The following is a 26637-nucleotide window of genomic DNA, read 5'->3' as shown; positions in this document are numbered from 1 at the left end:
TTCTGCCCGGCCGGGAATCGAACCCGGGACCTCTCGGCATAGTAGTCCGTTCTGAACCACTACACCAAACGGCCGACAATAATTCTAAAGCACAACTTTTTTAAAAAGACACTTCTTTCTGGTCTTAAAAACTTAATTAATTTTTAATTACCTGTAAATTACGATTTTTGGTTGCATTATAATTGAATAAAGTATTTTCATTGAGTTGATAAAATTGTGACGTCACATGCTAGTATCGCCGTACAAAATCTATGGGAGAGTGTCGTTTTGACAGTTTTAAAAAGTACGTCAATTGATTGGTGGTGTCAAATACCCTATTGTGATAGCGACTTGTATACATCATTTCATTTGTATGCTAGTTTAAAAGAAAATCTTACCATATGACAACTCTTAATATCAATTTCATTAGCATCATGGAAAAATAGTACTTTTCAGCTTAGTTTAGTAAAGTTTCATGAACCGTGAACTAGCAAAAAATAAAATAGATATCTGTGATTCCTATTCTAGAATAACTACTCTTTTATTGATAATTCCAAACTGAGAAGTATGTTTATCTGTAAAACCTAATTTTAACCTTATTCCAAACGCAACAGCGGCGACATTCGTCTGGAGCCACTTGAGCAACCAGCAGTACTCGTCATTGCCCTCTCGAGTGGAAATCCAAGGTCTGCTGTCTGGACACACCATGCCTCAACTCGAAGACAGCCCTGACTTCAGAATGTTCTCGAGAAATTACGAACAGAGCGTGTTTTTCGACCAGTATAATGCAGGTACAGTAAATTAAGCCTTATTTTCCAATTCATAAAGACTATTTTGGTGTCATCTAGTGTATAGGCCGCGCAAAGATTAGTCGGCCGTTTGGTGTAGTGGTTCAGAACGGACTACTATGCCGAGAGGTCCCGGGTTCGATTCCCGGCCGGGCAGAAATTGAAATGATGAATTTTAATTTCTGTGACGGGTCTGGGTGTGACTATGTATAATATTTATGTATTTAAAAAAAAAAAAGTATATAAGTAGTATATCCGTTAAGCTAGCACCCATAACACAAGCATTAAATTGCTTACTTTGGGGCTAGCTGGCGCTGTGTGAAATTGTCCAAAGATTTATTATTATTTATTATTATTAAAGAAAGTTGAGGCCATCTACACAAGCAAAGATTTGTATCTGTATACACTGTCAGCAGCGCTAACATTTTGCATAGTCGAATTGACAAATATTTTCTGTCTCGCTTGCAGAGATTTAATAAGAGCGAGATAGCTAGTGTGCGATAATTTTAACTTGAATATGTAACGTGTTGTTTGTGTTTTGTATTCAAATATTACATCAGTGTAAGTACGTGTTCGCCTCAACTTTAATTGAGCGAGCTATAATAAAATATTTTATGTCATTTTAGGTGGAAACTACGAAGCGAATGTGGTTTTCTCTCCGGACTCTTATATACCAAGATCTATTGGACTCAATTTGACCATTGACATGTTTGGAGAATCCATCAACATCCTAGAGGTAACTGTTAAGATTCCTAACTCGTTGTCATAATTAAAAAGCATGTCACTACTTATTACATCAGCCCTTTCTTTCTAAAGAACACTAAGCCTAGGCGCAGACCACAAACTTTTAGTTGACCGATAGTTGGGTCGGGTGTTAATCAGTATGGAGATGTATGAAAGTGCGCACATTACACCGATTTGGTATCGGCCGATTCTTCATACAAATTAAAATCTGGCCCAACTAAAAATCGGTGGTCTGCGCCTAAGCTAAAGCTGATTTGTATCAACTCACTTTAAACCTAACTATAACATAATGACCAGTGTATTTTGTATGGAGTTTGAAAGATTTTTGATGTTTGTTAAATTAAGATAGTGAAATCATACTAAACACAGATTTGGGACATTTATATTTTGATAGTACATCGACAAATTTTTATTTCATAGGTCAAAGGTCGCGCCGAAGGCTTCGAGCGATACTTCGAACATTACTTCGGCAGTAAAGGCCCGCTCAGCAAAGAAAGAGTAGCGGAACAAATAGAGAAACTGCGCTTCTACCGGTCTACAGACGAATCTGACGAGCTGCGAGGGAAAATCGACGATCTCAACTATAAAAACGAAGCACTTAAACACCGTTTTCCTATGGCAGAGTTGGGGGTGAAAGTGTTTGGGAATGAGATATCCTTTTGGAGTGCGGAGGGAGATGATGAGATCATGAAGTCTCTGCAGAGGCTGAACCCTCAATTGAGGATATTGGAGATTTTGTCTGGGAAGGTAAGTCCATATTCTGTCACGATTATTTTTCAATCAGTCTGTTACGATATTTTTTTTCAAGTTTTCACCTCTATCCTTCGAAATTTATTGGAAGTTTTAGTATAGAAATAAATAGGACCTAAAAAGACTACTCTTAAAGAAAATAAACCTTAAAAAGAAACTTTTTTTAAACCCTAGGAGTTAAAGTGCTTGCTTTTCACTATCTATATTTTTTCGCAGGATATCTCATAATGTATCTCTTTTCCTCGACAAGACATTACACTTTCGATAAAAATAAATCTTATAGGATTTCACATTTCCACACTGGATACAAAGGGGTTACCTACACCATATCGAATTACAAATGATCGAAAATGGAAATATCGAACACGTTTCATCGAACGATCAAAATATCGAATGCTTAAAATATCGAACGTTCAGAATATCGAATTTACAAATGATCGAACGATCAAAATATCGAAAATCGATCTTACGTTGCATAGTATAATAGAAAGATGGAGGTAAGGGTTCCTTGTTGACTAACTATGGTACCCAAAAGAGGGAAATAAAAAAAATGTGTTGAAGAATTTATGTTTTATTTACATTAATCGTATGACATTTAATTAAAAATTATAACCTCTATATTGATTTTTCGATATTTTAATCATTCGATATTTTGAACGTTCGATATTTTGAGCATTCGATATTTTGATCGTTCGATATTCTGATCGTTCGATTAAACGTGTTCGACATTTTGATTTTCGATCATTTGTAATTCGATATGGTGTAGGTAACCCGATACAAAGTGCTACTGCCCGCAGAAGCCCGCAGAACGCATTTAGTGTGGCAAAAATATAAAAGGAGTGAAAAAGGAACTAAAATTGTCGTCATCAGCGCCATCTGTTGCCTACTTTTCACTATAATTAATTTTTCGCAAGAAATCTCATACGAAAAAGCGTCTCTATTCGTCGATACGACGTTACTCTTTAGATAAAATTGAACCTTAAAAGAGTGAAATAGAGCACGAAATTTTGACGCTATCAGCGCCATTCTCACTGTAAACAACTTTTCACGGAAAATAACATTCTCACTATAAATTTTTTTACAGGAAATATCATACGAGAAAGCGTCTCTCTTCCTCGACACGACGTTCTCAGTGCCCACCGGTGCCGGATTGCCTTTGAACTTGAACCTTATGGGAACAAGTTATATTAACGCCAAGATGTCGGGCACTATGGAAGACAAATACGACGAGTCGGGAAGCCTGGACTTTGAGGGGAAGATTCAGCCGAGGTTTGGATAATAAATAATTGTTTGTTCCAGCGTTTCTTCTCAGTACTTGCCATATGTTTGTCTCGAAGCGCTGGTAGGGCCCAAAAGATAAGGAGACATGTAAAGTGCCCCTTAAGGCTACCTCTTTTTTTTATTATAAGTGCCAAAATATTTGTCTAAACTGAATAAATATTTTTTTATTTTAATTTTGTAATTTAGACCAAAACTAGTATGGAACTAGTATCTTTGATGATGATATTACTATTGAATTATAATGATAATTACATAAATTCACACACACCAATCACTGTTACGAGTGCACACATATTTTCCTTTTGGGGGAAGCTCTAAGCCAGCATCTCATCTAATAGAATGTGATCATCAAGCCGAAAGAAGAAACTATCCGCACATGAAATCCTCAACTACAGAGGATCTAGCAACAGTCTATATTACCTTTAGTTTTCAAAAATAATTCTCTTAAAAATTGTAGTTATTTTAGGTTACTCTTATTATGACAGAAATATGTAAAAGAAGTCGTTAATGACGTCATAGTAGTAAATCAAATCTTGTGGCGGAGTTTTGGGTTGACATTGTGTAGGTTTGTTGTCGACACGACAAGAAGAAGAAGTAAAGCGAATCAAATATCCGGTTTTTAAAGATAAGAAATTTACAGATCCTTAAGACCTAATAATCGACTTTACGTTCCAGCGTGGCGGTGAACATAGCGGCGACAATGGGCGTCGTAGCGGGCGGCTTAGCGTCTAGCGGCGTGCGGGTCAACGCTCGTCTTTACACCGCTACTGACGTAGAGGCGCGATTGACTCTACGTGGCCTGAGCCTAGTGAGGCTACATCTCTCGCTGCCCACTGACAAGCAGGAGATCTTCGCTGCCAAGTAAGTATACACCTTGTGACGAGGGCATATCGGCGACATTAGCACGGCTACCGACGTAGAGGCGCGATTGACTCTACGTGGATTGAGCCTAGTGAGGCTGCATCTCTCGCTGCCCACCGACAAGCAGGAGATATTCGCTGCCAAGTAAGTATACACCTTGTGACAGGATCATAGCGTCGATAATGGCGCGGCTACACTGCCACCGACGTGAGGGCTCAGTGCCAGTGACGCAAGCAGGGGATATTGTCTGTCAAATAACTATACACCTTGTGACGGGGGCATAGCGGTGACAATCGCGCGGCTCCCGAAGTAGAAGCCCGCCTGACTCGCAGGAGATCTTCGCTGCCAAGTAACTATACACCTTATGATAGGGGCATAGCGGTGACAATGGCGCGGCTCCCAACGTAGAAGCAAGACTCGCTCTACGTGGCCTGAGCCTAGTGAGGCTGCATCTCTCGCTGCCCACCGACAAGCAGGAGATCTTCGCTGCCAAGTAACTATACACCTTATGATAGGGGCATAGCGGTGACAATGGCGCGGCTCCCGACGTAGAAGCACGCCTCACGCGCAAGAGAACTTCGCTGCCAAGTAAGTATACACCTTGTGACAGGGGCATAACGGTGACAATGGCGCGGCTCTCGACGTAGAGGCGCGATTGACTCTACGTGGCTTGAGCCTAGTGAGGCTGCATCTCTCGCTGCCTACCGACAAGCAGGAGATCTTTGCTGCCAAGTAAGTTTACACCTTGTGACAGGGGAATAGCGGCGATAATGGCGCGGCTACACTGCCACCGACGTGAGGGCTCGAGTGATGCAAGCAGGAGATATTGTCTGCCAAGTAACTATACACCTTGTGACGGGGGCATAGCGGCGATAATGGCGCGGCTACACTGCCACCGACGTGAGGGCTCGAGTGATGCAAGCAGGAGATATTGTCTGCCAAATAACTATACACCTTGTGACGTTAGCATAGCGGCGACAATCGCGCGGCTAGCTAAGTAGAAGCCCGCCTGACTCGCAGGAGATCTTCGCTCCCAAGTAACTATACACTTTATGATAGGGGCATAGCGGCGACAATGGCGCGGCTCTCGACGTAAAGGCGCGATTGACTCTACGTGGGTTGAGCCTAGTGAGGCTGCATCTGAAGTCGGCCGTTTGGTGTAGTGGTTCGAAACGGACTACTATTCCGGAGGTAGCGATTTTCGATTCCCGCACAGTACAAACATTTGTGTGCATGAACATATTTGTTTGTATTGTACTGGGTGTTTTCTATGTATAATAAGTATGTGTTTACAAAAAAAAAGTATTTAAGTATGTTTATATCCGTTGTCTAGTACCCATAGTACAAGCTTTGCTTAGTTTGGGACTAGAAGCGCAGTGTAAAATGTCTAAGGATATTTATTTATTATTATTTATTATTATCTCTCGCTGCCTACCGACAAGCAGGAGATATTCGCTGCCAAGTAAGTATACACCTTGTGACGGGGTCATAGCGGCGATAATGGCTCGCCTCTACACCGCTACCGACGTAGAGACTCGAATAACGCAAGCAGGAGATAATTGTCTGCCAAGTGACTCTACACCTTATGACGGTGAGGGTGGAGGTGACAATCGTTTGGCCTCCAGTAGAGTTTGACTCAACCGCGGCTTCACACAGCCGCTCTTAACTGAAGTAACTTAATTGTCCGTTAAAAATCTGTTGTCTGGTGCCCATAGTACAAGTTTCACTTAGCTTGGGACTAGATGGTGCAGTGTAAAATGTTCTTGTGGAATACCTGAAATCTGCATACTAAAAAAACTGACCCGGCCATTTTGTTATTTTTAAATACTATAACTTCAAATTCTTGACTATCCGTTTTCGTCCAAAATAATCATAAGCATCTCCTATAATAAAAAAGTAAACTTTACCACCCAGATCCGAGCTGATCATTCTCCACGGTGACCAGGAGTTGCAGCAGCAAGGCCTCAACCAAAACAGGATAGAACGGAACACTTGTAGCTGGAGCACATTCGACAATGCTATTGGCATCAAAGTCTGCGCTTCTTATCAGGTGAGTTATGCGAACTTTGTATTCTAGAATATACGAACATCAACCCGTCTAGCCAGCGTGAGTGATGTAGTCCAAATCCTTTAATTCGTTGTTCGTTTCAGCTAAATTACATCCACTGCTGGGCAATCCTATAGTTGCCTGGTGATTATGATGGTATTTTAAATGTTTACGCTCACCTGGACTGCTCTGTCAAATTTTAGATGTTGAAAAACTTTTTTAGCTATTATTTGATCGACCTATCAACAACATTTCCATTTCCAGATTCTATTTATAAATTAAGTACCTGTGAGACTTCCAAAAATTACTCCTATTACTATTGTTAGAGTTCTACCAGAACCTAAAATCTAGGTTGTCTGGAAGAGATCGTTATAGCGATAATACCATCTAAATTGTGCCATATCTTTTGTATATTTATTTATTTTTCTTGTCTTGTATAGTGTACAATAAAATCATTCTATTTTTAGTACCTAATAAATATTTTTTATTTCTTTCTATCTTTCTTTCTTTCTTTTTTTTTATCTATTGTATTATTGTTATAAAACCTTATTTTCAGTTCCCTAACATGACGAATCTCCACAACGCACCATACTTCCTCATGAGTGGGCCTGCAAAGTACATTTTGTCCCTTGAGAAGGCTGATCCGTCTGCCAAGACGTACGCCTTCGAGTACAAATGGGATAAGAACGAGACGAACAATAATATACTGTTCTCTTTCGACACGCCTAATAGTAAGGTGAGTAAGAAAGACGGGAGAGAGACAAGTTACTCTCTCTTATGTCGAACCAGTATCAATCTTATTATTTGCTTTATTTTCTGTCCCATAAGACTTATTTATTTATCTGAGAGAGAAAAAAGCAGAAGCTGTGATTTCCAATATACCTTTAGCACACTCCTCAAAGTTTTTTTTTATTTATACAGGCGGTATAATTAATTTCTGCTGGAAAAAAGATGTCAATACTTTTTCTGGTTTAAAATCTACAAACTTGTGTAAACACGCCGTATGATAGACGTGTGTAACCCATTCTTCTATAAATCGTAGAAAAGTTTTTTTTGCATTGCTTTTAACGACAATATCATACAGGGGGTACAGAAGCGATCTATGATCGAGGGAGCTTGCCTAAAAGATGCCTATTCTCTCTTGCCTTAAAGGCCTTTAGGGCTGTAAATACTCGTATGTAAACAACTATCACTTGTCACAGGAAAAACGAATGTTCAACGCTATACTAAGCGTCTCAAACACCTCAAGCACAGCAGCCATTAACATGCAATCCGCCAAGAGCACCATCAAAGCTAAGGCCTCATACAGCAACCTGGCTGATGACAAAACGGTTGCAGCGACGCTAGATGTAGACGGACGAAAGCAGTTTGATACTTTAATGTCTTTGAAAAGACATGATATAAAGTATGGGTATGTGTGGGTGCCTAGAGCGTACTGGGTGGTGGATGATGAAAAGATCGCTGAGTTGTCTGGTAAGTGCTATTGAAAATAATCGATTAGAATTTATTTATAGAGATTTTGTCTTATTTGTACATCGGATTATGTATTAAGACTAAATATGTAATTAAATTCGTTCGTGAGTAGAGGAATGTAAAAAAGTATTTCATTCTTCATATCAAATCCAAAGCATTATCTAAACCTTTATCCAAGTATCTCCAATTTATTGGCCATATTCCATCGACCCTTTTGAGATCGACCTCAAAACTTAACTTCTCGATGTAGACCTCCTTGGCTATACTGCTCTAAACTTTTGTCTTCTTAAACAGTTTAGAACACATCCAGACTAGGTCTTTGTTGCAAAAAAGCCCCTGTTACAACTATATAAAATGCTACAGTGTGATATTGGTAAAAAATACGAACTGCAACATACTTAGCTTTGACCTTTCACAACCTATTTTTTCTCCACAGGTATCTTCAAATTCAAGTCCAAAGGGGGCGTGACCCAATGCGACGTGTTAGCCGAATTCCAGACCAAACAGCTAGCTAGCCATTTAGTGGGCTACTATACAGTGAACGGTCCCACGCATGGGACGAACCTGCAACTCGACTATCAGTTCTATAAGAACCCGAAGCAGACTGTCAAGTTTGCCAGCGTGTACACTGAGAGAGCGTTGACGTATAGACACGATCTCTACGCCGATTTGCAAATGGAGTTCTCGGCGTACCCGGCTTATAACTTCTATGCTGCTATTCGGAATGTGGTAAGTAACTAGTAAATAGTGATTAATTAGGGCTTGTATCATAATGAACAAAATACTGTAGCAATTACAAAATTATGGTTAGAGATGATGCCTCTGTATTGAAATAGAAATTATTAATAATTAGTTTCTCAGACAGATAATAAAAAATAATGAACATGTATATTTTCTTTTCTTTCTTTTTTATAATCGAATAATTATTGATATCACGTGTCGTCGCTTCTCAATAAAAAATCTTCAAATGCATGACATTTCAGCTCAATTTCCACTGTAGGTTAAATTGATCGTGATAAAAATAAAAAGTACGTGACCAACATTTTGTAATTATCTGTCTGACGGACTAAATATTACAGTTCTGTCATCTAGCCTGTGCATGTATATTCATCATGCTCAATGTCAATGCTAGATTTTCAATTAGTAAATAAAATACATACGTCTATGTCTGTACCTTTAGAAAACCCAAACCCACGTGGACGTAAGCTTCAACGTCAGCGCTTCAAAGGAAACCAAAGAGGACCCGGCCTTCATGTTCATGTACAAAAACATAGACAAGATGAACGGCGTCGAACTTGACACGCAACTCACGCTAAAGAGGCCCAAGATGATCGATATGAAACTGCATTACGACCAGGTAAGGTTGATATTTGTTTGACCCAAATATTGTTCTACAAAAAGTTTTTTAAAACGGTAAGCCAGCTTCCGTCCGTCTTAGAAAATCCATAGCCAAATTATTATGCGTAATTCCATAAAATATATTATTGATTCTATTTCGTATTTACTTATTATTATTCCAAAGTAATTTATGCCCTATCTATTTATGTACCAGACATTGGCTTCATACTATTGTTCAAGTACAATTTCAATCAAAGACCCCAATTGGCATGCTCACCAAAAATCAACCGACACCCCACACATCAAGGTTCATATTCGCTTGCAACCACTTTGTTTCTAGGTTGGGCCAAAATACACAGCTCTGGCCTTACTGAACTTCAACCCGAAATCTCGCGAGATTCTCATATCAGGGTTCTTGTACTTCCCGCCTGGGACGCAGCTGTATTTGGATGCTGAGTTGAACATGACATTGCCGACCTTAAACCCGTGTGTCATAAAGGCGAAAGTCCATGAGAAGCAAGCGAATGAGTTTCAAGTAAGTTGATATAATTTTTTTAACGAGAAATCTGTCTTAATTATGCAGGACTAATTTTTCATTGAAGACTAAGTATGCAGATTACAAACCTTTTTTCATAAATAAACAATTTGGTACATTTGGTTTCCCTGTGGATTTACTCATTTCTGATTCGGTCGCGTAGAGAAACTCCGAGCATAGTACGTCCCATCACCCTTTGGGTGACCTTGAGCCTTCTTAAAAAGACTAGCAATGGACGTCATTTGACTGACCCGAACGAAATCATATGGTTACACTACGTTTTCTACACTGCTGCAAAATAACAGATACACTGCTGGCCAAAGGGCTCCACAGGATTTCCATAACGGTCCTGCGCTGCCTACATCCAGGCGCTTCCCGCGACGACCTCCATTAAATCACTGAGTTTGCATTAACGTATCTATTAGGCTTCATTTTCAGGGACATGACATGCCATGTCACGGAGGGGATAGAGGGTGGAATCACTATCTAAAGCCTGGTCCGTGAGCACGTAGAATCCCGTCCAATGACCCCAAGCTGCCCATCCTTGTCGCTCGCACGTAATTATGTTGCTCGCACAGTCGCGACAGCAATATAATTACGCGCGAACGATAAGGATGGATAGCTTGGGGTCATTGGACGGGATTCTACGTGCTCACGGACCAGGCTTTAGCTCATTGTTACTACTCATCTTCAAATTGGTAGCCCAATATCCGGGGGAGGGGGGGCACCAGACCTTTCTGTGGGGTGCCACTCCAGCCCCCCTTCTATACAATGCGCATGTGAGTTTGTCTAATATTATACCTATATTTACTATGTGTAGATGCACGCAACAGGCGTCTGGTTCACCGGCATGGATTTCAACATAGACGCGCTATACCAAGACCAATCTAAAACCAATATGGCGGCGCACCGCGTCAAGTTGCTTATTAACAGCAGCCACTTTAAAGATATTGCTGTGCACGCGAGATTCACCCAGGATAATCGACAGATCACCTTTATTGGACAGGTAATAAGGGTGGAATTCCTAGTGTTATAATTTTTCAATTTTCCCAATCTTTAGCGATACAAATGCGGGGATGCAGATTGTTTGCACTATAAAAAATATTATATCACAACGATCTATGCGAATTTTGTTTTAATTTTCGTGTTTAGATTTTTTCAGGTCACAACGGAGTTTTATTTAAACTTGACGAGGGACAATCATTGCAACCCATAAGATTCTACTGTAATCCCAAAACCATCATATTATCAAAGATATTCAATGATTTACTGCAAAACCACAAAATGTTATATTACGAGTACTTATATGGCACAATATTTATATTTGTATTACGATTCAATCACAATCACTATCGGCTTCAATTGGTCAGTTTTCATGCAATTTGCATGTCCAAATAGTTCAAATATCATGGTCATGGGTTTACACCATATGGGAATATTGTATAATATGGAACGCGATATTTACTAGTATTTATGTTAAAGTAGACCCTGTAATATTGTGTATTTAAATAATGTTCTATTATTCCGTTGCATTGTTTGACTCCCATAGTAAAAGATACACCGCTGCATTGTCTAATTGCCATAGTAAAATGTATTTATTTATTTATTCTTTTAATTATAGTTATAGCGCTTAACTAAGTCAGTGCCTGAGGTATGGGAGTGGCAGGGGAGGGGTGACATTGACGCATCATGACGTGACAGTACAATATAGATGCACTAAGCTGAACTGTCCCACCAAACATACCACCTCTGTAACATTATGGATGCAAAGAATTGAGTATTAAGTAAACTCGTTGACAAGGGGTACCACCATCGTTCAACTATACAGGGTGTTAGGTAAATGGGTATATGAGCCGACACTAGCCCATGTTAACATGTTCATATAAATGGTATGGTGAAATCAGAAAATTGATATCTTCATTTTAATTATTTTAATTTTCATACAAATCGGATTTTATAAAATTATTTTGTATGAAAATTAAAAAAAATAAAATGATGATATCAAATTTCTGACTTCACCATACCATTTATATGATCATGTTAACATGGGCTAGTGTCGGCTCATATACCCATTTACCTAACACCCTGTATAGTTTCGGTGTTGATGGTGGCGCCCCCCTGTCAATGTCACGGGTAGAACAGTTCGTTGTAGTTCATTTATACAAATTAGAAGTCTCGCTGACGTTTGACTGTCACGAAAACACCCTCCCATGCCGCTCCCATACAAGCACTCAGTTAAACACTAGATCTATATTTACTGTTTATCTTATCTGATTTCATGGTCTGACTAAAGATATCTTCACAGGGCGAATACAACGAAGACAAATACAGGTCCCTCGTCCGTTACGTGGAGCTGTCAGAACAGAACTTCATGACGTATGCAGAAGTTGACATAGGCGAGAAAGCTTACAGCGTCAACCTTAATGCTGATCTCAACAACAATACTAAATTCAGCATGGACATACATTTTGACCAGTAAGAATAACTTTTTTCATGCTAATGGGCCCTTCCCACGGAGACACCCTGTTTTTTTGTAGGAAATATTTTTTGCAGGGCCTCGTTTAGAGTATACGTGTTTTAATATTAAAGGTCTTAGCATACGTAACGGGTAATTCCTCGGACGAGACGAAAACGGGACGGGCTCCGATTATAAAATGAACGGCGACGGCGTCCCGTTCCGTCCGTGTTTCTCGCCACGTATATTTTATTGCTATGTTTTTAAATGTAACGATGTCAAGAAATCGTTTCGTTCCGTCCGGCACGAGAAAAAGCACGTCTCGTATGCTAAGACCTTAACATTCACACGAACATCCCGTTTGCAGGGTCCCGAAAAAATCCGATCCCCTTCGAATTTGGAATTTGAATATCAAATGCACTTGTGTGTTTCATCACTCACACGACAGTCCGTGGGATCTTGCATTACTGAATCCGCAATACTGGATTAACCGTGGGAAAGGGAACTAATGCCATTTTCACCATCAATCCCTAATTTTTAAGTGACCCTTATGAAATCAAAGTTCCTGTTATGTGGTACCATTAGGGGTCACTTAAAAATTAGGGATTGATGGTGAAAACGGGCATAAGACTTGTTGAGTAAAACTGTATTTAATTTTGAGGTTGCTAACTTCTATGGCCGCTGCAAGATCCGAGGCAGCGGCCTATGAGAGTCGCGTATTGACAGATCATAAAAGTATGTCATTTTGTTAAGTACCTTTCTACATAAATAATAGGGTGGTCCTTATTTTTCGACTTTTGAATTATCCCCGGGGCACTTTCTCATTCGATTATATACCTCTAAATATGAAATAAGCTTTTTTTGTTTTTTTTTTTTAGTTAAGATTTAGAGGTCGCTACCAGCTGTCAAAATATTTACAAAAACTTTGAAAATCTTAAATCATGGTTTCATAAATGTTTTATTTAAGTGTTTATATCACATTTTACGTGCAAATGAACATCGCATAGATAGAATAGACAATCGCTTCTTGTCCCCTTCTCCCCTCAACCCCTCTTCTATACCGATCATGGTACCGACGCGTCGAGATACTAACAAGTCAACTCTTATATCTTAAAAATAATTGATTCAAATATGTACATTGTACATAATATCTTAGTTCATAGCAACAACAATAATTTTGTAATATTTTTATTTGGCTTTGGCTTTAAAAATAAATGAATCTAACAAATACAGATTTAGTTTTTACTTAAAATTCAAACCTTGGTAGCGACCCCTAAATGTCTTTTAAAAATTAAAAAAATAATAATGAAAGACTTTCATATGGTATACAGGGTGTTAGGTAAATGGGTATATGAGCGGACACTAGCCCATGTTAACATGGGCATATAAATGGTATGGTGAAGTCAGAAAATTTTTCACTTTTTCACTTTAACACTTTTACACTTTTTCACTGAAAATCGGAAACGAAATTATAAATTCCGATACAGAAGTTGCAACCACATTTGAGACATTCTTCTCCAATATTGCGTCTGAAACAACTAAAGAACTGAATTCATCACCAGTTCTTGCAGAGTCTCTTTTAAAATCTAATGTCACCGAGTGCCAGTGTCTGCTCCAGTTCAGGCATATAGATTGTAATACAATAATTAAAACCTTTAGAGAATTAAATATGAAAAAAACTGAGGACCTTTGGGGAATCTCCGTCAGTATAATTGGAACAATTATTGACACCATAGCTCCTCACCTTGCATTCATTTTTAATACATGTATTGATCAAGGTTGCTTTCCTAGCTTAATGAAGTTAAGTAAAATAATTCCATTGTTCAAGGCTGGTGACAAATGTGACCCCTCTAATTTTCGACCGATTTCTATTCTACCAGTACTTAGCAAAATTTTCGAGAAAATTATTTTCCACCAACTTCTATCTCACTTCATTTTTAACAAATTATTACACAATAAGCAATTTGGTTTTACGAAAGGTAGAAGTACTACTGACGCTGGGGTAGCACTATTGAAACACGTCTTTGATGCTTGGGAGAGTAAAAAGGACGCTGTTGGTATTTTCTGTGATCTTTCAAAAGCGTTTGATTGTGTAGACCACCAAACCTTACTAAACAAATTGCGACATTATGGTGTTTCGAATAAGTCACTTGATCTGCTGAACTCGTATCTCACAGGCAGAAAACAAAAAGTTTGTATTAACGGAACTGAGTCTTCTGGAGCACCTCTTACTATGGGTGTGCCGCAGGGATCAATATTGGGACCTTTGCTATTTCTTATTTACATTAATGACCTTCCTTACTTTGTAAAAGATCTGTGTGATATTGTGTTATTTGCTGATGACACATCTCTCATTTTCAAAGTTGATAGAGGTAAAGTAAATTTTGACGATATTAATAACACACTCTCACAGGTTCTACATTGGTTCACTGTTAACAACTTATTGTTAAATGCAAACAAAACTAAGTGCATTAAATTTACCTTACCTAATGTGAGGCAGGTTTCCACGCAGTTAATGGTGAAGAATGAACCATTAAATAGCATAAATTCCACAACATTCCTGGGAATCACTTTAGATGCTAAACTTCAATGGGGTCCTCATATTGAAACTTTGTCAAAAAGGCTCAGTTCGGCTGCTTTTGCAGTGAGAAAGATAAGGCAATTAACTGACATTGAAACGGCAAGGCTAGTATATTTTAGCTATTTTCATAGTATAATGTCATACGGCATATTGTTATGGGGCTCAGCCGCGGACATTGAAACTGTGTTTGTTCTGCAGAAGAGAGCAGTGCGGGCCATTTATAACCTTGGACCCCGATTTTCCTTGAAAGATTTTTTTACGGAAATAAACATACTGACAGTGGCTTCACAGTTCATTTATGAAAACCTTTTATATGTCCGCAAAAATATAGAGCAATTCACGAAAAAGAGCGATTTCAATAACTTTAATACAAGAAACAAAAATAAACTTGCCGTTCCAAATTTCAGATTGCATAAGATTGGTAATTCATTTATGGGAAAATGTATTAAATTCTTTAATAAATTACCACAAACTGTTGTAGAACTACCCATTCATAAATTCAAAGCACATATTAAAAGTACCTTAATGAAAAAGGGCTACTATAAAGTCGATGATTATTTAAAAGATAAAAATGTTTGGGATACGTTACTGCCTAGCTCGCATAAATATTTATAACTTTGTACATTTTAAAGCATGTAAACCTTTGAAAAAGAGGCTGACAATAGTGACTGAGTTTCTTGCGCTGCTTCTTCTCAGCACTGGCCCATTTATTGTCCTGAAGCAGTGGTAGGGTTAATACTGGGACGTGTAAAAGTGCTTTTTTTTAAGCCTATTTACAGAAATAAATGAGTTTTAATGAGTTTTTTTTTTTTTTAAAAATTGATATCTTCATTTAAATTATTTTAATTGTCATATAAATCGGATTTATAAAAAATATTTTGTATGAAAATTTAAAAAATTAAAATGATGATAACAAATTTCTGACTTCACCATACCATTTATATGCCCATGTTAACATAGGCTAGTGTCGGCTCATATACCCATTTACCTAACACCCTGTATATTCAAATTACGTGGTGCCCCGCAAAATATAAGAAAAAAAATTTTTTTCGTAGGAATAAGGACCACCCTAATAAATACTATTATTTAATTTCAGACTACGCGACATCCAAATCACTTACCAACGTCACGCCACGCCTCGTCAAAAGATTCTAAGCGCATCCTTCAATTGGGACGCGAACAGAGACCCGTCGCAGAAAGTCAGCGTGGACATACAGCTGGACAATAAGGGAGTGTTACACCATGGTGGTCACGTGACGTTGTATTACCCTGGGCGAGTCGTGAACGGGGAGTTTGAGTTCTTGTTGAGAGGTAATAAGGATTTTTTTAGCTTCAACCCGCTCAGTTCTAGAAACACACAGAAAATAGAAGTTAATGTATGAAGATAAACATTTCATCCACTGCTGGGTTTCCTCTAAAGATTTCTGCACCAACCGGTTCGGCGCTGCTCTTTAAGCGGTAACTAAATATAAAAAGACGGGAGATCGTGCTTCGATGCGTTCTTTAGGGAAGTTTACTACCAGCAGTGGACTGCCATTGACTGCAACTGAAACGGTTTACCAACAGTCGATTGATCTATGATCGTTTCGCCATCACAATATTTCATCTTTCAACTTTTCGCCCATAGAAAATTTATCCAAAAAGCAACAGAATTTTTCGACAACAGTTTTTTGTCCAAAGATTTTTGTCAGTTTTCTATGATGTACAATAAAGGTCTTCTTATGGTGGTATCTTCATTCCAGACTGGTTCTGCCAATGGCACGTGCGAATGGGCTGGGCGAACGACGCTACGATCCTTTGGCGCGTGCAAATGTTCTCGGAGGCTAAGAATGAAACAGTCTACGCTCTGCTGTCTAGCATGACCACGCCTTTTACTGGCTGGAAGGACACCAGTTTCAATGTTATGTAAGTACCCACTTTGATAGGTTCATCTTTGTTACTTTGTTAGTATAGGTCGCGCAACGAGAGTTGAGTCCATGAACACAAGCAAAGATTTGTATCTCTATACGCTGTCTGCGCTAACGTCTTGCGTAGTCGGACTGACAAGTGCTTTCTTCTGTCTCACTTGCAGACATTTAACAAGCGCATGGTAGCTAGTGTTGTTTCTGTATTCAAATATTACATCAGTGTAAATACGTGTGCGCAGTGCGCCTCAACTTTCGCAGAGCGACCTATATTAGAGGTATAATGATCTTGAAACCCAAGATTCAATCTTTGCCCACATTTGTTCCAGGTGGCGTTACCACGACAACCTTCAAGCCCTAAACGGCAGTATGAACTGGCAGGAAGACTATCTAGCCTTTAGTCTGTTGGCCGACTACCTGTTCAAGACCAACGAGTTCTACGGAGAAATCAATGCGGTTGTTAATTCAACTATACCCACCTTGCCAAAAGCGGCAGCCATCGCCAAACACAGGGTTATTTGGAAGAAGAGCGCCGATACATTGCTCAGTTTTCAAGTGAGTATAATGATCCGTATATTCAATGAAATAAGGACTATTTTACAATGTATCGACCAACGGGTTTTATGGAGAAATCAACGCGGTGGTCAATTCAACTATACACACCTTGCCAAAAGCGTCAGCCATCGCCAAACCCCGCAGACACTGGTCTAACCCAATTACCCCTTTCAAGACCTTTAAGGTCTCTTTCCGTCTATCTCAATAAATGCATCTACTTTTTTACAGTATAACGAAGATGGCCTCATGATGATCAACTCCTCATGGACACTAAACAGAGGCCAGTCCGAAAACAACGTCACTGGAAAAGTTACTTTACTGACACCTTTCCAGGTAAGTTAAACACATACCTCTTTATTACAAAACTTTAGACATTGGTTGAACTCTTGTTTAAATTGACATTTATTATGGAAAAGTCATTTTATGGTTTAAAATGACTGGTGGATGAATGAATGAATGGTGTTCGTCCCGAGATTAACTTTAACAAACGAAGAAAAAAACTACATAAAAAGAACATAACGATTATTGTTTTAGGGTTACACGAAAGGGTTCCTGAAAACCGATTTTGTCTTCGGACACAAGCGGGATATCAAAGGAATCACTTATCTGGATTTGGAAGAAAAAGTCGTAAAGATCTATGTCAACGGTAAGTGCCAATGTGTCCTATAGTCCGGTCACCGTGCACGTAGAATTTCGTCCAATGACCCCAAGCACCCATCCTTATCGCTCGCGTGTAATTATATTGTTGTCGCGCTCGCACACTTACTGCTGCCGCCCGTCGCACAGTCGCGAAAAAGAAAAGTTCAAAAAAAGATCCTTTATATCTGTGGGTTGTATTATGTATTAAAAAATTACTAATATTCCCGTCAATTTAATCCTGTAGGCCTAAGATGCGCGCCGTGATAACTTTTATCGACGTCAAAATGTATGGACAAAATCGATAAAATGGCGTGATAACCACTTATCCTACTGGTAATGGTAGTCGTTGTCTATGGTCATAGTATTTTTTATCAAATATATTTTTTTATTCTTATAATTGAAATGAAACAATATATTTCCCAACAGGTCACATGCGCCGCATAACCAACTGTATGTTAGTGGTGAACGTGACGAGTCCGATGACGGAACTACCGCAAACAACCGCCCGATTCGGCTTCATAGAGGCCGATAGACATCTGGTCGCTATGGTCGTCACGCCCAACACCACGACTGGTAAGTTTAATATTATCCATCTTTACTGGATAAAAGCTTCCTAAAGATTTTCACAATGTGGTCCTGCGCTACCCGCATCTAGATGCTTCCCGCGACCTTTACCAGTCTGCCTTGGATGCGCGCCGTGATAAAATCGTGATTTTAGACGACAAACGTATGGGCTTATCGCGTAAAATCGATATAATGACACAATAAAATATTATAGCGGGGCGCATCCTAGGCCTACAGATCGTTGTTCCACCAAGTGGAAGGCCTGCTTACATTACGTTTTCCGGTCCGTGGTCGCCACTCAAGAACTTTGTTTGCCTCTACAACCATCAGTTTTACAAACTATGTGCCCCGCCTACTCAGTGTGACCAGATGTTTACTTCTTGATTTATCTTATTCTTTTAATATTAGTAATGGTATGGTATCGTAATTACAGGTATCGAAGTGCTGCTGAAACTGCTGACGGTGCAAGACTTCCACATATTTGGCCACGTTGCACTGCCCATCCAATATCTGAACAGAGCAATCATCACAGCGAAAAGATCGCCCGAAGAGGTATCGTAAAATAAATATTATAATATAATACCCAACACTAATTAGAAAAGAGCTGTTATTGGTTTTCAACAACTATCCTAGATTTTGTGCTGAAAGTTCTCTCGATAAGTCTACGTGAAGTCTCCGTATAGCCACATATTTACTGAAACTCAAGAGAAAGGAGGATATAATTAATCATTAATTAAATAATAGTTCTGATAGTTTTAATAACTCAAATATTATTTTACTTGACACTGGCTAATGTGTAAACTGCACGAGGCCACAATCCGACAAAAAAAAAGTTGTGGAACAAAAGTAACTACGGAATATCACATTTCCGTTCGTTAGAAAATTCACTCTCACAGCTTTCTGCATGACCCAAGGGTTGACTGGCGAAGAATGCACTTTTAGCAATAAGCTCACATTTTGTGGCTTTAGTATGATGATTATTGTGCAATAAAGTATTTAATAATAATAAAATTCCCAGTCCATTCTCAACGTTAATCCCTATCTCACAGCTGGACTTCCGAGTGGGCTGGGGTACCATGGACTTCGGTTTTACTGGCATCTGGCACTGGCAGTCGCCTATCAACTTTGTGTACGTTTATAAACTGTACACGCCGCTGGAAGGCTTTGAAGAAAACGGGCTCGTTATGAAAAACGTATACGGGAACGGACTGGATACGGAGCTGTCTGTTAGACTGTCTAAGCATAAGGTGAGTGGGAAATATACTTATTATACAGGGTGGAATTTTGTAATGCCATCAGTACGGCTAGCACGAAAAACTTTCGAGTTCAAATCGTTTGCGTACTCGAATCGCCATCAAAAGATTTAGTAAGAAAACTACAACAGAGCCCTTGTGAACGTGTCGTAAAGTAAACTTAGTATGAGATGTGGTTGCACGAAACTTATTTTGAGAATCAAAATTGTCACGTTATCGTTTAATTCGAAGATTGAGAGTATCGAATTTTATCGAGTACGCAAACGATTCGAAGACGAAAGTTGTTCATGCTAGCGGTACTGAAGTACTCTTAATACTGTCGATAGAAAATTTTACTCAAATATACATTCAAAGATTTCTGAAAATTTGCTTGACACACCCAGGAATCGGAACTGACTAAAATCTGTTAAAAATCACACCCTGTATTCTTATTTTTCTTATTCTTATATAAATCTCTCTAACAAACTTGATCAATCAAATAAAAGGAAAATCACGAAATATAAAATTATTTTTTATTATTTACAAAAACTGGTATGGTTGTGAATTATCGGAAATTTTCGGATCGGCATTTTACTTGAGAACTTTAGAAATTATCTACATTTTATGCTTTTGAACAGCCCAAATAACAATATACTTTCTTTGTCCACCAGTTCGGCATAGCGATCCTGCTCCACGACCGCGGAAAAGGCCTGTTAGACGTCCTGCAAGAAAGGTTCCAGCACGAACATAACAACTACGATACGTTCATTGAGAACTTCGATACCACGGCGCGATTGCAGCTTGATACGCTCTACTACCCTACTGTTACCTTCCACGCGCATCTTATCAAGGTGAGTTTGTCCATGGTTTGATATAACACCGTAAAAGCGCCGATATAAACCTTTTTTAGGCTTATATCAGCGCTATAAGACATTAGACCTGTACCACCCTACTGTCACGTTCTATACACATCCGTATCTCATCAAGGTCAGCTTGTCTATGGTCTCATGTGACGCCACATTTGTGTCCATATGCTACTCCTTAACAACGATGACACATTCATCGAGAACTTTAACACCACGGCGCGTCTACAGCTTGATACATTCTACTTCCCTACTGTTACCTTCCATGCGCATCTTATCAAGGTAAATACATAGTTTGTGGAACGATATAACGCCATACAAAAACTGGTTAAAAGTTCGCAGTCTATTCTGGTGAACTAACGTGACCCTAGCGCTGATATAAGATTTTGCAGACACTTTTAGAGCGAAACGAATTCTTCACCTTCGCAATTACTCCCAAAATTAAACGTTATCCGGAGTTTCGAATGTTTCCATCCCTCTCACGAAAATGAGATACATGTAGGAGTGGCAGTAACAGATATACTCAAAACTGCTATGAGCTGGTAAGCTGATGACTAATCAACAAGTAAATGGTTTTACCAGGCCTGTTCATCTCCGCAAGTTTTCATCGAAAACAAAACACTCGCGACTACCCCTCCTAAGGTACTTATTCGACAGTACAATCACAAGCGAGTATTGACGCACGCACGTGTAATCTTCGTCCATTTGCATTGTAAAGACAATAAACTATATGTAAAAACGGTGGTGTAATTAATACTGTGCAGTATTTTTTAACTGCCTGAATAATAATAAAAACACAAAATATAATTCATGCTTATTCATGTATTTCCTCCGCCATTTTCCGCAGTTTGGCACCGCACGTCACACATCATTTTACCGAAGTCAGCCCTATAGCTTCGGCGCAGTGCCGATCACTGACGTTTGTCAACAAAATGGTGCTTGACTCTTGAGACAGGCTAAATTACACCATATTGTTAATGACATTGAGCATAATTTTTTTTAAATACCTTCGCGTAGTAAAGCTTCTGTACGTAGTACTTATTATTATTCTGTGGTTTTACTTTGATTTCAGTTTATTGGAATCGACGAAGAAGACATTATGGAAATTAACGCAACATTACACTTACCAGACAAACCTCCCATTGTGCTTACTGACGTATTCGTTCTAGAGGTAAGTGAAGTTTTCAGTTACACATATTTGCAGCTAAACCTGTTTTATGTTTTTTTTTATAAAATAATATTGCACAAACTACTAATAATCCCATTAAACCCTGAAACTAAGTTGAAAATTGTGTTAGGAGTCAATCGAATTGAAACACCGACCCTCGACAAATCCGAAATCGGCAGTCTGACACCGACAGGACATTGGATTTTGTTTTTTTTTTCAAAGAAATGAATATTTCTTTTCTGTGATATCATCCTCATATTTCTTTGTAGGACATTTTCAACAATATTTACTTTTTTACTAGCTCCAAGAGAGTTCGTTTACTAGGCCTATTTTTAAGATATAAATAAATTGTCTTTTCCAGTCGTTCACAGTGATGACGAACACATTAAACCTGGTGACGCCTTTCCCTGCGATACGCGAACTAAAGTCGGTGTATACTGTGGATATCACCTTTGGGGAGAAGTTTAACACTACTTGTTTGGCGCTGCTGTACAACGGGACTTATTGGCATGAGGTAAGAAACGTGTGGGATCTATCTACACGAGATAGACTCTTTAGAAGTGCTTCTATAGCACACACTCCGTTATAATGGAGCGACGACACTCGCCGGGTAGCAATTAGCTGAGTTTTTTACTTAGAGGCTTGCTTTGGGAGAGGCCTTTTTTCTTCGGGAAATACTTTACGCATATCCACTGGCCGATGGGGGCGATTTTGTGGGTTATGTGGGACTCATCCAGCCAAAAGGGCGGGACCTACCCACTAAAGCCTGATGGCCTCCTCTGGGTTCATTGACACGGAGCCACGAGTTATTGACTTAAAATTAGACATTCGTCCGCACCTTGGGTTGGGAGATTCCTGCTGCAAGCTATGGCTGAAATAGCTGCCTTAAGTATTATATTCAGTCCCCTTAAATGTCTAAATCCTGCTTAATGCAGGGTGCCCCAATCGACCCAAAGGCTGAACTGGCTGGTCAAAAAAAAACATTAGCTAGGTAAACCAAACTCTAGCTGTTATTTTGCTTAATAACAAAACTATATCAACGTTAAGTAAAATAGCATTGAAAAAGTTAATATAAGTTGAACACTGCATGCCATTCATTTCATTAAACCAATACCTATTATTACAGATATCCTACAAACTGTACTACGAGACAGAAAGCGGCGAAGACGACACGTTCCAATCCTACCTAGCCTCAGTAGGCATAGTAACTCCCTTGATAGTGTTGCCAGCTTTGGAAGCCAAAGTGTCGGCGAGGCTGGAAGACGCTTTGTGGAAGATGGCCGCCGATATTGCCATGCCTTCGTTTAAGGTCACTGCTGCGGCTAGACTTGAAGTGAGTAACTTTTTTTTAGTTTGAAATGTCATTTTAAAAATAAACATGCCATTGTAGTGCAATTATTATTAGTAAGAGGGTAAGGAAGACTTTAATCACCTTATTTACCCTGATGACATTACCCCATGCTTTACCCCCTATCCAGTGCAACACTAGAAATATCATAAAGTTGAAGTTTAAAGGTGATATTACAAATAAGTTAAGACAACTTTTTACTGGCGGTAGGGTTACAAGTTCGCTGGGACAGTTAGTTATTAAATAAAGACACAGATTTTCACGGGGAACCTAACATTTCTTCTAAATACTTTGGTAAATAAATTAAATGTGTCACAGAAAAATCCTCCCCAATATTGAGGAGTTTTCAAAATTGTATACTTTTCTTCAACTATATTTTTAAATTCACAGCTCGACGACCCCTTCGTGGAAACGTCTGGAAGCCTCAATCTAACTTCTCCATTCTTAGAAGACTACTACATCAAGATGGAGTTCAAGAAAGACTTTGCGGAAAGCGAAAATATGGTTGGTGGTGGCATCCATATACAGCAAGGCGACCAGAATAACTATGTAAGTGTTGTTTTATTTTAAGCTTGCTGACAAAATGGCAAAGAGAAACTAACGGATTGTACGAATATTTCTAAGTAAAAGTACGGGAATCTACCAATAGATGTCTTTGTGCAGAGTTAACTCGCGCAAGTGAAGTCAATGGACCCACCAACAATCAATGTGGAATAATATAAGTTTTCGATGACTTTTATGCTAAGTACTCGTAACTTAGCATTACCTCGACTTGAAACATGTGGCGTGTGATGTATAAATACGTTACAACGACTAAAGCCTGGTCCGTCAGCACGTAGAATCCCGTCCAATGACCCCAAGCTACCCATCCTTATCGTTCGCGCGTAATTAAATTGCTGTCGCGACTGTGCGACGCGCGCCCGCAGTGAGTGTGTGAGCGCGACAGCAACATAATTACGTGCGAGCGACAAGGGTGGGCAGCTTGGGGTCATTGGACGGGATTCTACGTGCTCACGGACCAGGCTTTAGAAGCCGTGAGGGTACTATTTTATAGCTTATAATAATAATAATAAAACGTTTATTTCAGACATTACATCCATATGTGTTAGTAACATGATAATCTTAATCTAGTGTTAGTAATTAGTAGTTATTTAGGATGCAAGCCCTGTAAAGGGTCTATATTATTATGTTGGCTGTAGGCCTGTTACTACAAAGATTTTGAAATTAAATCTTCTTTTTTATTGTAGCTATTCGCGGACGCAATATGGCGTCCTCCCCCCAACCGTCACATCCGGTTCAAATCCCGTGGAGCTCTAGTTCCCGTTCTTCCGCCTTCCGAGCTAGCAGTCCTCTACAGCAAGGAGGAAGACCAGCAGACCCTGACCACAGACTTCTCCAGCGAAGACACTTACTACTCGCTGAAGGCCGACCTGAGGCCGACTCTGTTCAGTGTGGCTTTGAGCACGCCCCACGAAGGGTACAGGTAAAAAATTGTTATTTTCTTTACGAGGAAGCTCTTAGACTGCATCTCACCTGATGGACAGTGATGACCAGGCCGAAAGGGTAATCTTCAACCACAAGGAAACTGGCTATCTTACCTCTTGGAAGGTTACAGCCTTACAGGTGAGAAATCCTACAATTTTTTATCCTCAACAAAAGTTCATGGCCTACATCTCACTCACCTGATGCAAAGTGATTAAGCTGAAGGTAGAAGCGAGCTTCACCCATAATCCTCAACCACAGAGTAACTGTCTATCTAACTTCCAACTGCCAGACGCGACAAAAGAAGTCTGCCACACAATAAAAAAAACTTTATTTACAAATAATGCTATAGATCAGTGGTTCTTAACCGGTGGTCCGCGAACCACTGGTGGTCCCTGGAGACATTCTAAGTGGTCCACGAAGTGCACTTACACACCTTGATTAAAACCACTTTTAACTGATTTTTGCAGTCAAACTGGTTTTGACCGATTATGAGGTGGTCCCTGACAAGACAGAAATTTGGTAAAATGGTCCCTCATGACTTAAAGGTTAAGAACCACTGCTATAGATCAATATACAGTTGACAGCACATCAGATTACACTTTGTTGTTGCGAAAAAGCATCTAATACTATCACTTAAGATGCTACAGTATTTAGCTTGATGTGCCATCGCCCATCATCGATACTAATCGTTATATTTTTTCAGAGCAATGAAAATTATCTCCGAGTTTGAAAAAGACGACATAAAAGGATCACTGACTACTGACACCATGGAGTATACGATCACAGGAAAAGTTACTTCAAGGGAACCACTAGAGGTATGTAATGGGATATTTTGTTGCTCTATCATAAACTAAACAAATACACCCGATGACGTCACTATTTTGACCAACTTTTCTATGCAGTCAATTTCAAAGCAACTAAAAATAGAAATTTTAAAATTTAACACCAGAATTAGGATTTATTTCTGATCACCATCATCAGATTCTTTAGTCTCCACTACAGAATCACAACCTACTCCTATTTACCAGAGAGAATTTGGCATACACTTCTTAATCTGGCCAGATGGGTTAGAGAGGCCTGTGGGGCTACTCCGAAAAACGTAATCCAAAGTTTGTATACCCCTCTCACACAAAGCGAGGTGTCAGAATGAGCAGCAGTGATAAATATATCCAAAACTACGTAAACGGCGTTTCGGAGTAACCCTGCTGACGTTCGCACATTATTCTCCCTTAGTCGCCTTTTACGACATCTACATCGCACATCATAATTATGTCAATTAGTGTTGAACAATTACCCAATTTCATCATCATCATCATTTCAACTACAAGGCGTCCACTGCTGAACATAGGCCTCCCCCAATGATTTCCAGACTGGCTGGTTAGTACCGGCCTGCATCCAGCGCCTTCCTTTATGAAGTCATCTATCCACCTTATGGGTAGACGTCTTACGCTGCGCTTGCCGCCATTATTCAATCTACAATGTTTAAATGCAACTCATTCGTTTGACCACAGATGTCTTTAGTGCTAGTGCCGAAAGGCGAAGGGCAGCCGATCAACGTGGTCATGCGGTTCGAGTCCAGTGCCGAGCAGTTTATAGCCACCTCCCAGGTCACCGGTGCAGTGCAGGCCACGGTGAAAGCCGGTGCCAAGAAGGGGGACAATTACACTGACTTGTACTTTAAGGTAAGAGTAATTTTTAGTGTTCTGTCACCAGTAGATCGTAAATGTTTGTTGCAAAATCAACATTATTAAAACTATATAAGATGTTACTGCAGTTTTTATGTTTCATGTACAATTTCCTTCTAAACAACAATTGCTGTAGTAGTTCGATCAAAGCAGAAAGTAAGTCAGAATAGTGTAATTGGTACTACCGTTCTATTCATAAATAAATAAAAAATTCACGCAGTACTGTAAATTGTAGCATAAATCTGAATGAATGAAATGATTATTTACTTTGGGCGGCACATTAAATCGGCTGATGACTCTTGTCAGAAGGTCATCATCATGTCATATAGTCGACATCAAGATCCTTACATATGATACAAGAA

General features: G+C 39.3%; 1 protein-coding gene across 1 annotated transcript in view; it reads left to right on the top strand.

Annotated features, from left to right (window-relative positions):
- LOC135083389 (uncharacterized) overlaps window positions 1-26637 on the top strand; it is a 95550-nt gene that overhangs the window by 15993 nt on the left and 52920 nt on the right. The window contains exons 15-43 of the mRNA XM_063978131.1: window positions 594-770; window positions 1394-1503; window positions 1932-2258; window positions 3346-3530; window positions 4218-4403; window positions 6318-6453; window positions 7007-7186; window positions 7653-7923; window positions 8360-8652; window positions 9104-9280; window positions 9602-9796; window positions 10617-10802; window positions 12102-12271; window positions 15929-16143; window positions 16575-16737; window positions 17066-17291; window positions 17520-17624; window positions 17826-17937; window positions 18357-18503; window positions 18928-19046; window positions 19544-19741; window positions 20398-20577; window positions 21662-21760; window positions 22119-22271; window positions 22884-23090; window positions 23496-23654; window positions 24353-24588; window positions 25294-25405; window positions 26102-26272. Of these exons, the coding sequence (XP_063834201.1) occupies window positions 594-770; window positions 1394-1503; window positions 1932-2258; window positions 3346-3530; window positions 4218-4403; window positions 6318-6453; window positions 7007-7186; window positions 7653-7923; window positions 8360-8652; window positions 9104-9280; window positions 9602-9796; window positions 10617-10802; window positions 12102-12271; window positions 15929-16143; window positions 16575-16737; window positions 17066-17291; window positions 17520-17624; window positions 17826-17937; window positions 18357-18503; window positions 18928-19046; window positions 19544-19741; window positions 20398-20577; window positions 21662-21760; window positions 22119-22271; window positions 22884-23090; window positions 23496-23654; window positions 24353-24588; window positions 25294-25405; window positions 26102-26272 (5195 nt within the window). The remainder of the gene's footprint in view (window positions 1-593; window positions 771-1393; window positions 1504-1931; window positions 2259-3345; window positions 3531-4217; window positions 4404-6317; window positions 6454-7006; window positions 7187-7652; window positions 7924-8359; window positions 8653-9103; window positions 9281-9601; window positions 9797-10616; window positions 10803-12101; window positions 12272-15928; window positions 16144-16574; window positions 16738-17065; window positions 17292-17519; window positions 17625-17825; window positions 17938-18356; window positions 18504-18927; window positions 19047-19543; window positions 19742-20397; window positions 20578-21661; window positions 21761-22118; window positions 22272-22883; window positions 23091-23495; window positions 23655-24352; window positions 24589-25293; window positions 25406-26101; window positions 26273-26637) is intronic.

Source organism: Ostrinia nubilalis, chromosome 23, assembly GCF_963855985.1.
Source record: "Ostrinia nubilalis chromosome 23, ilOstNubi1.1, whole genome shotgun sequence".
Taxonomy (NCBI): Eukaryota; Metazoa; Arthropoda; class Insecta; order Lepidoptera; family Crambidae; genus Ostrinia; species Ostrinia nubilalis.
This window is presented reverse-complemented; position numbering and strand designations above follow the sequence as displayed.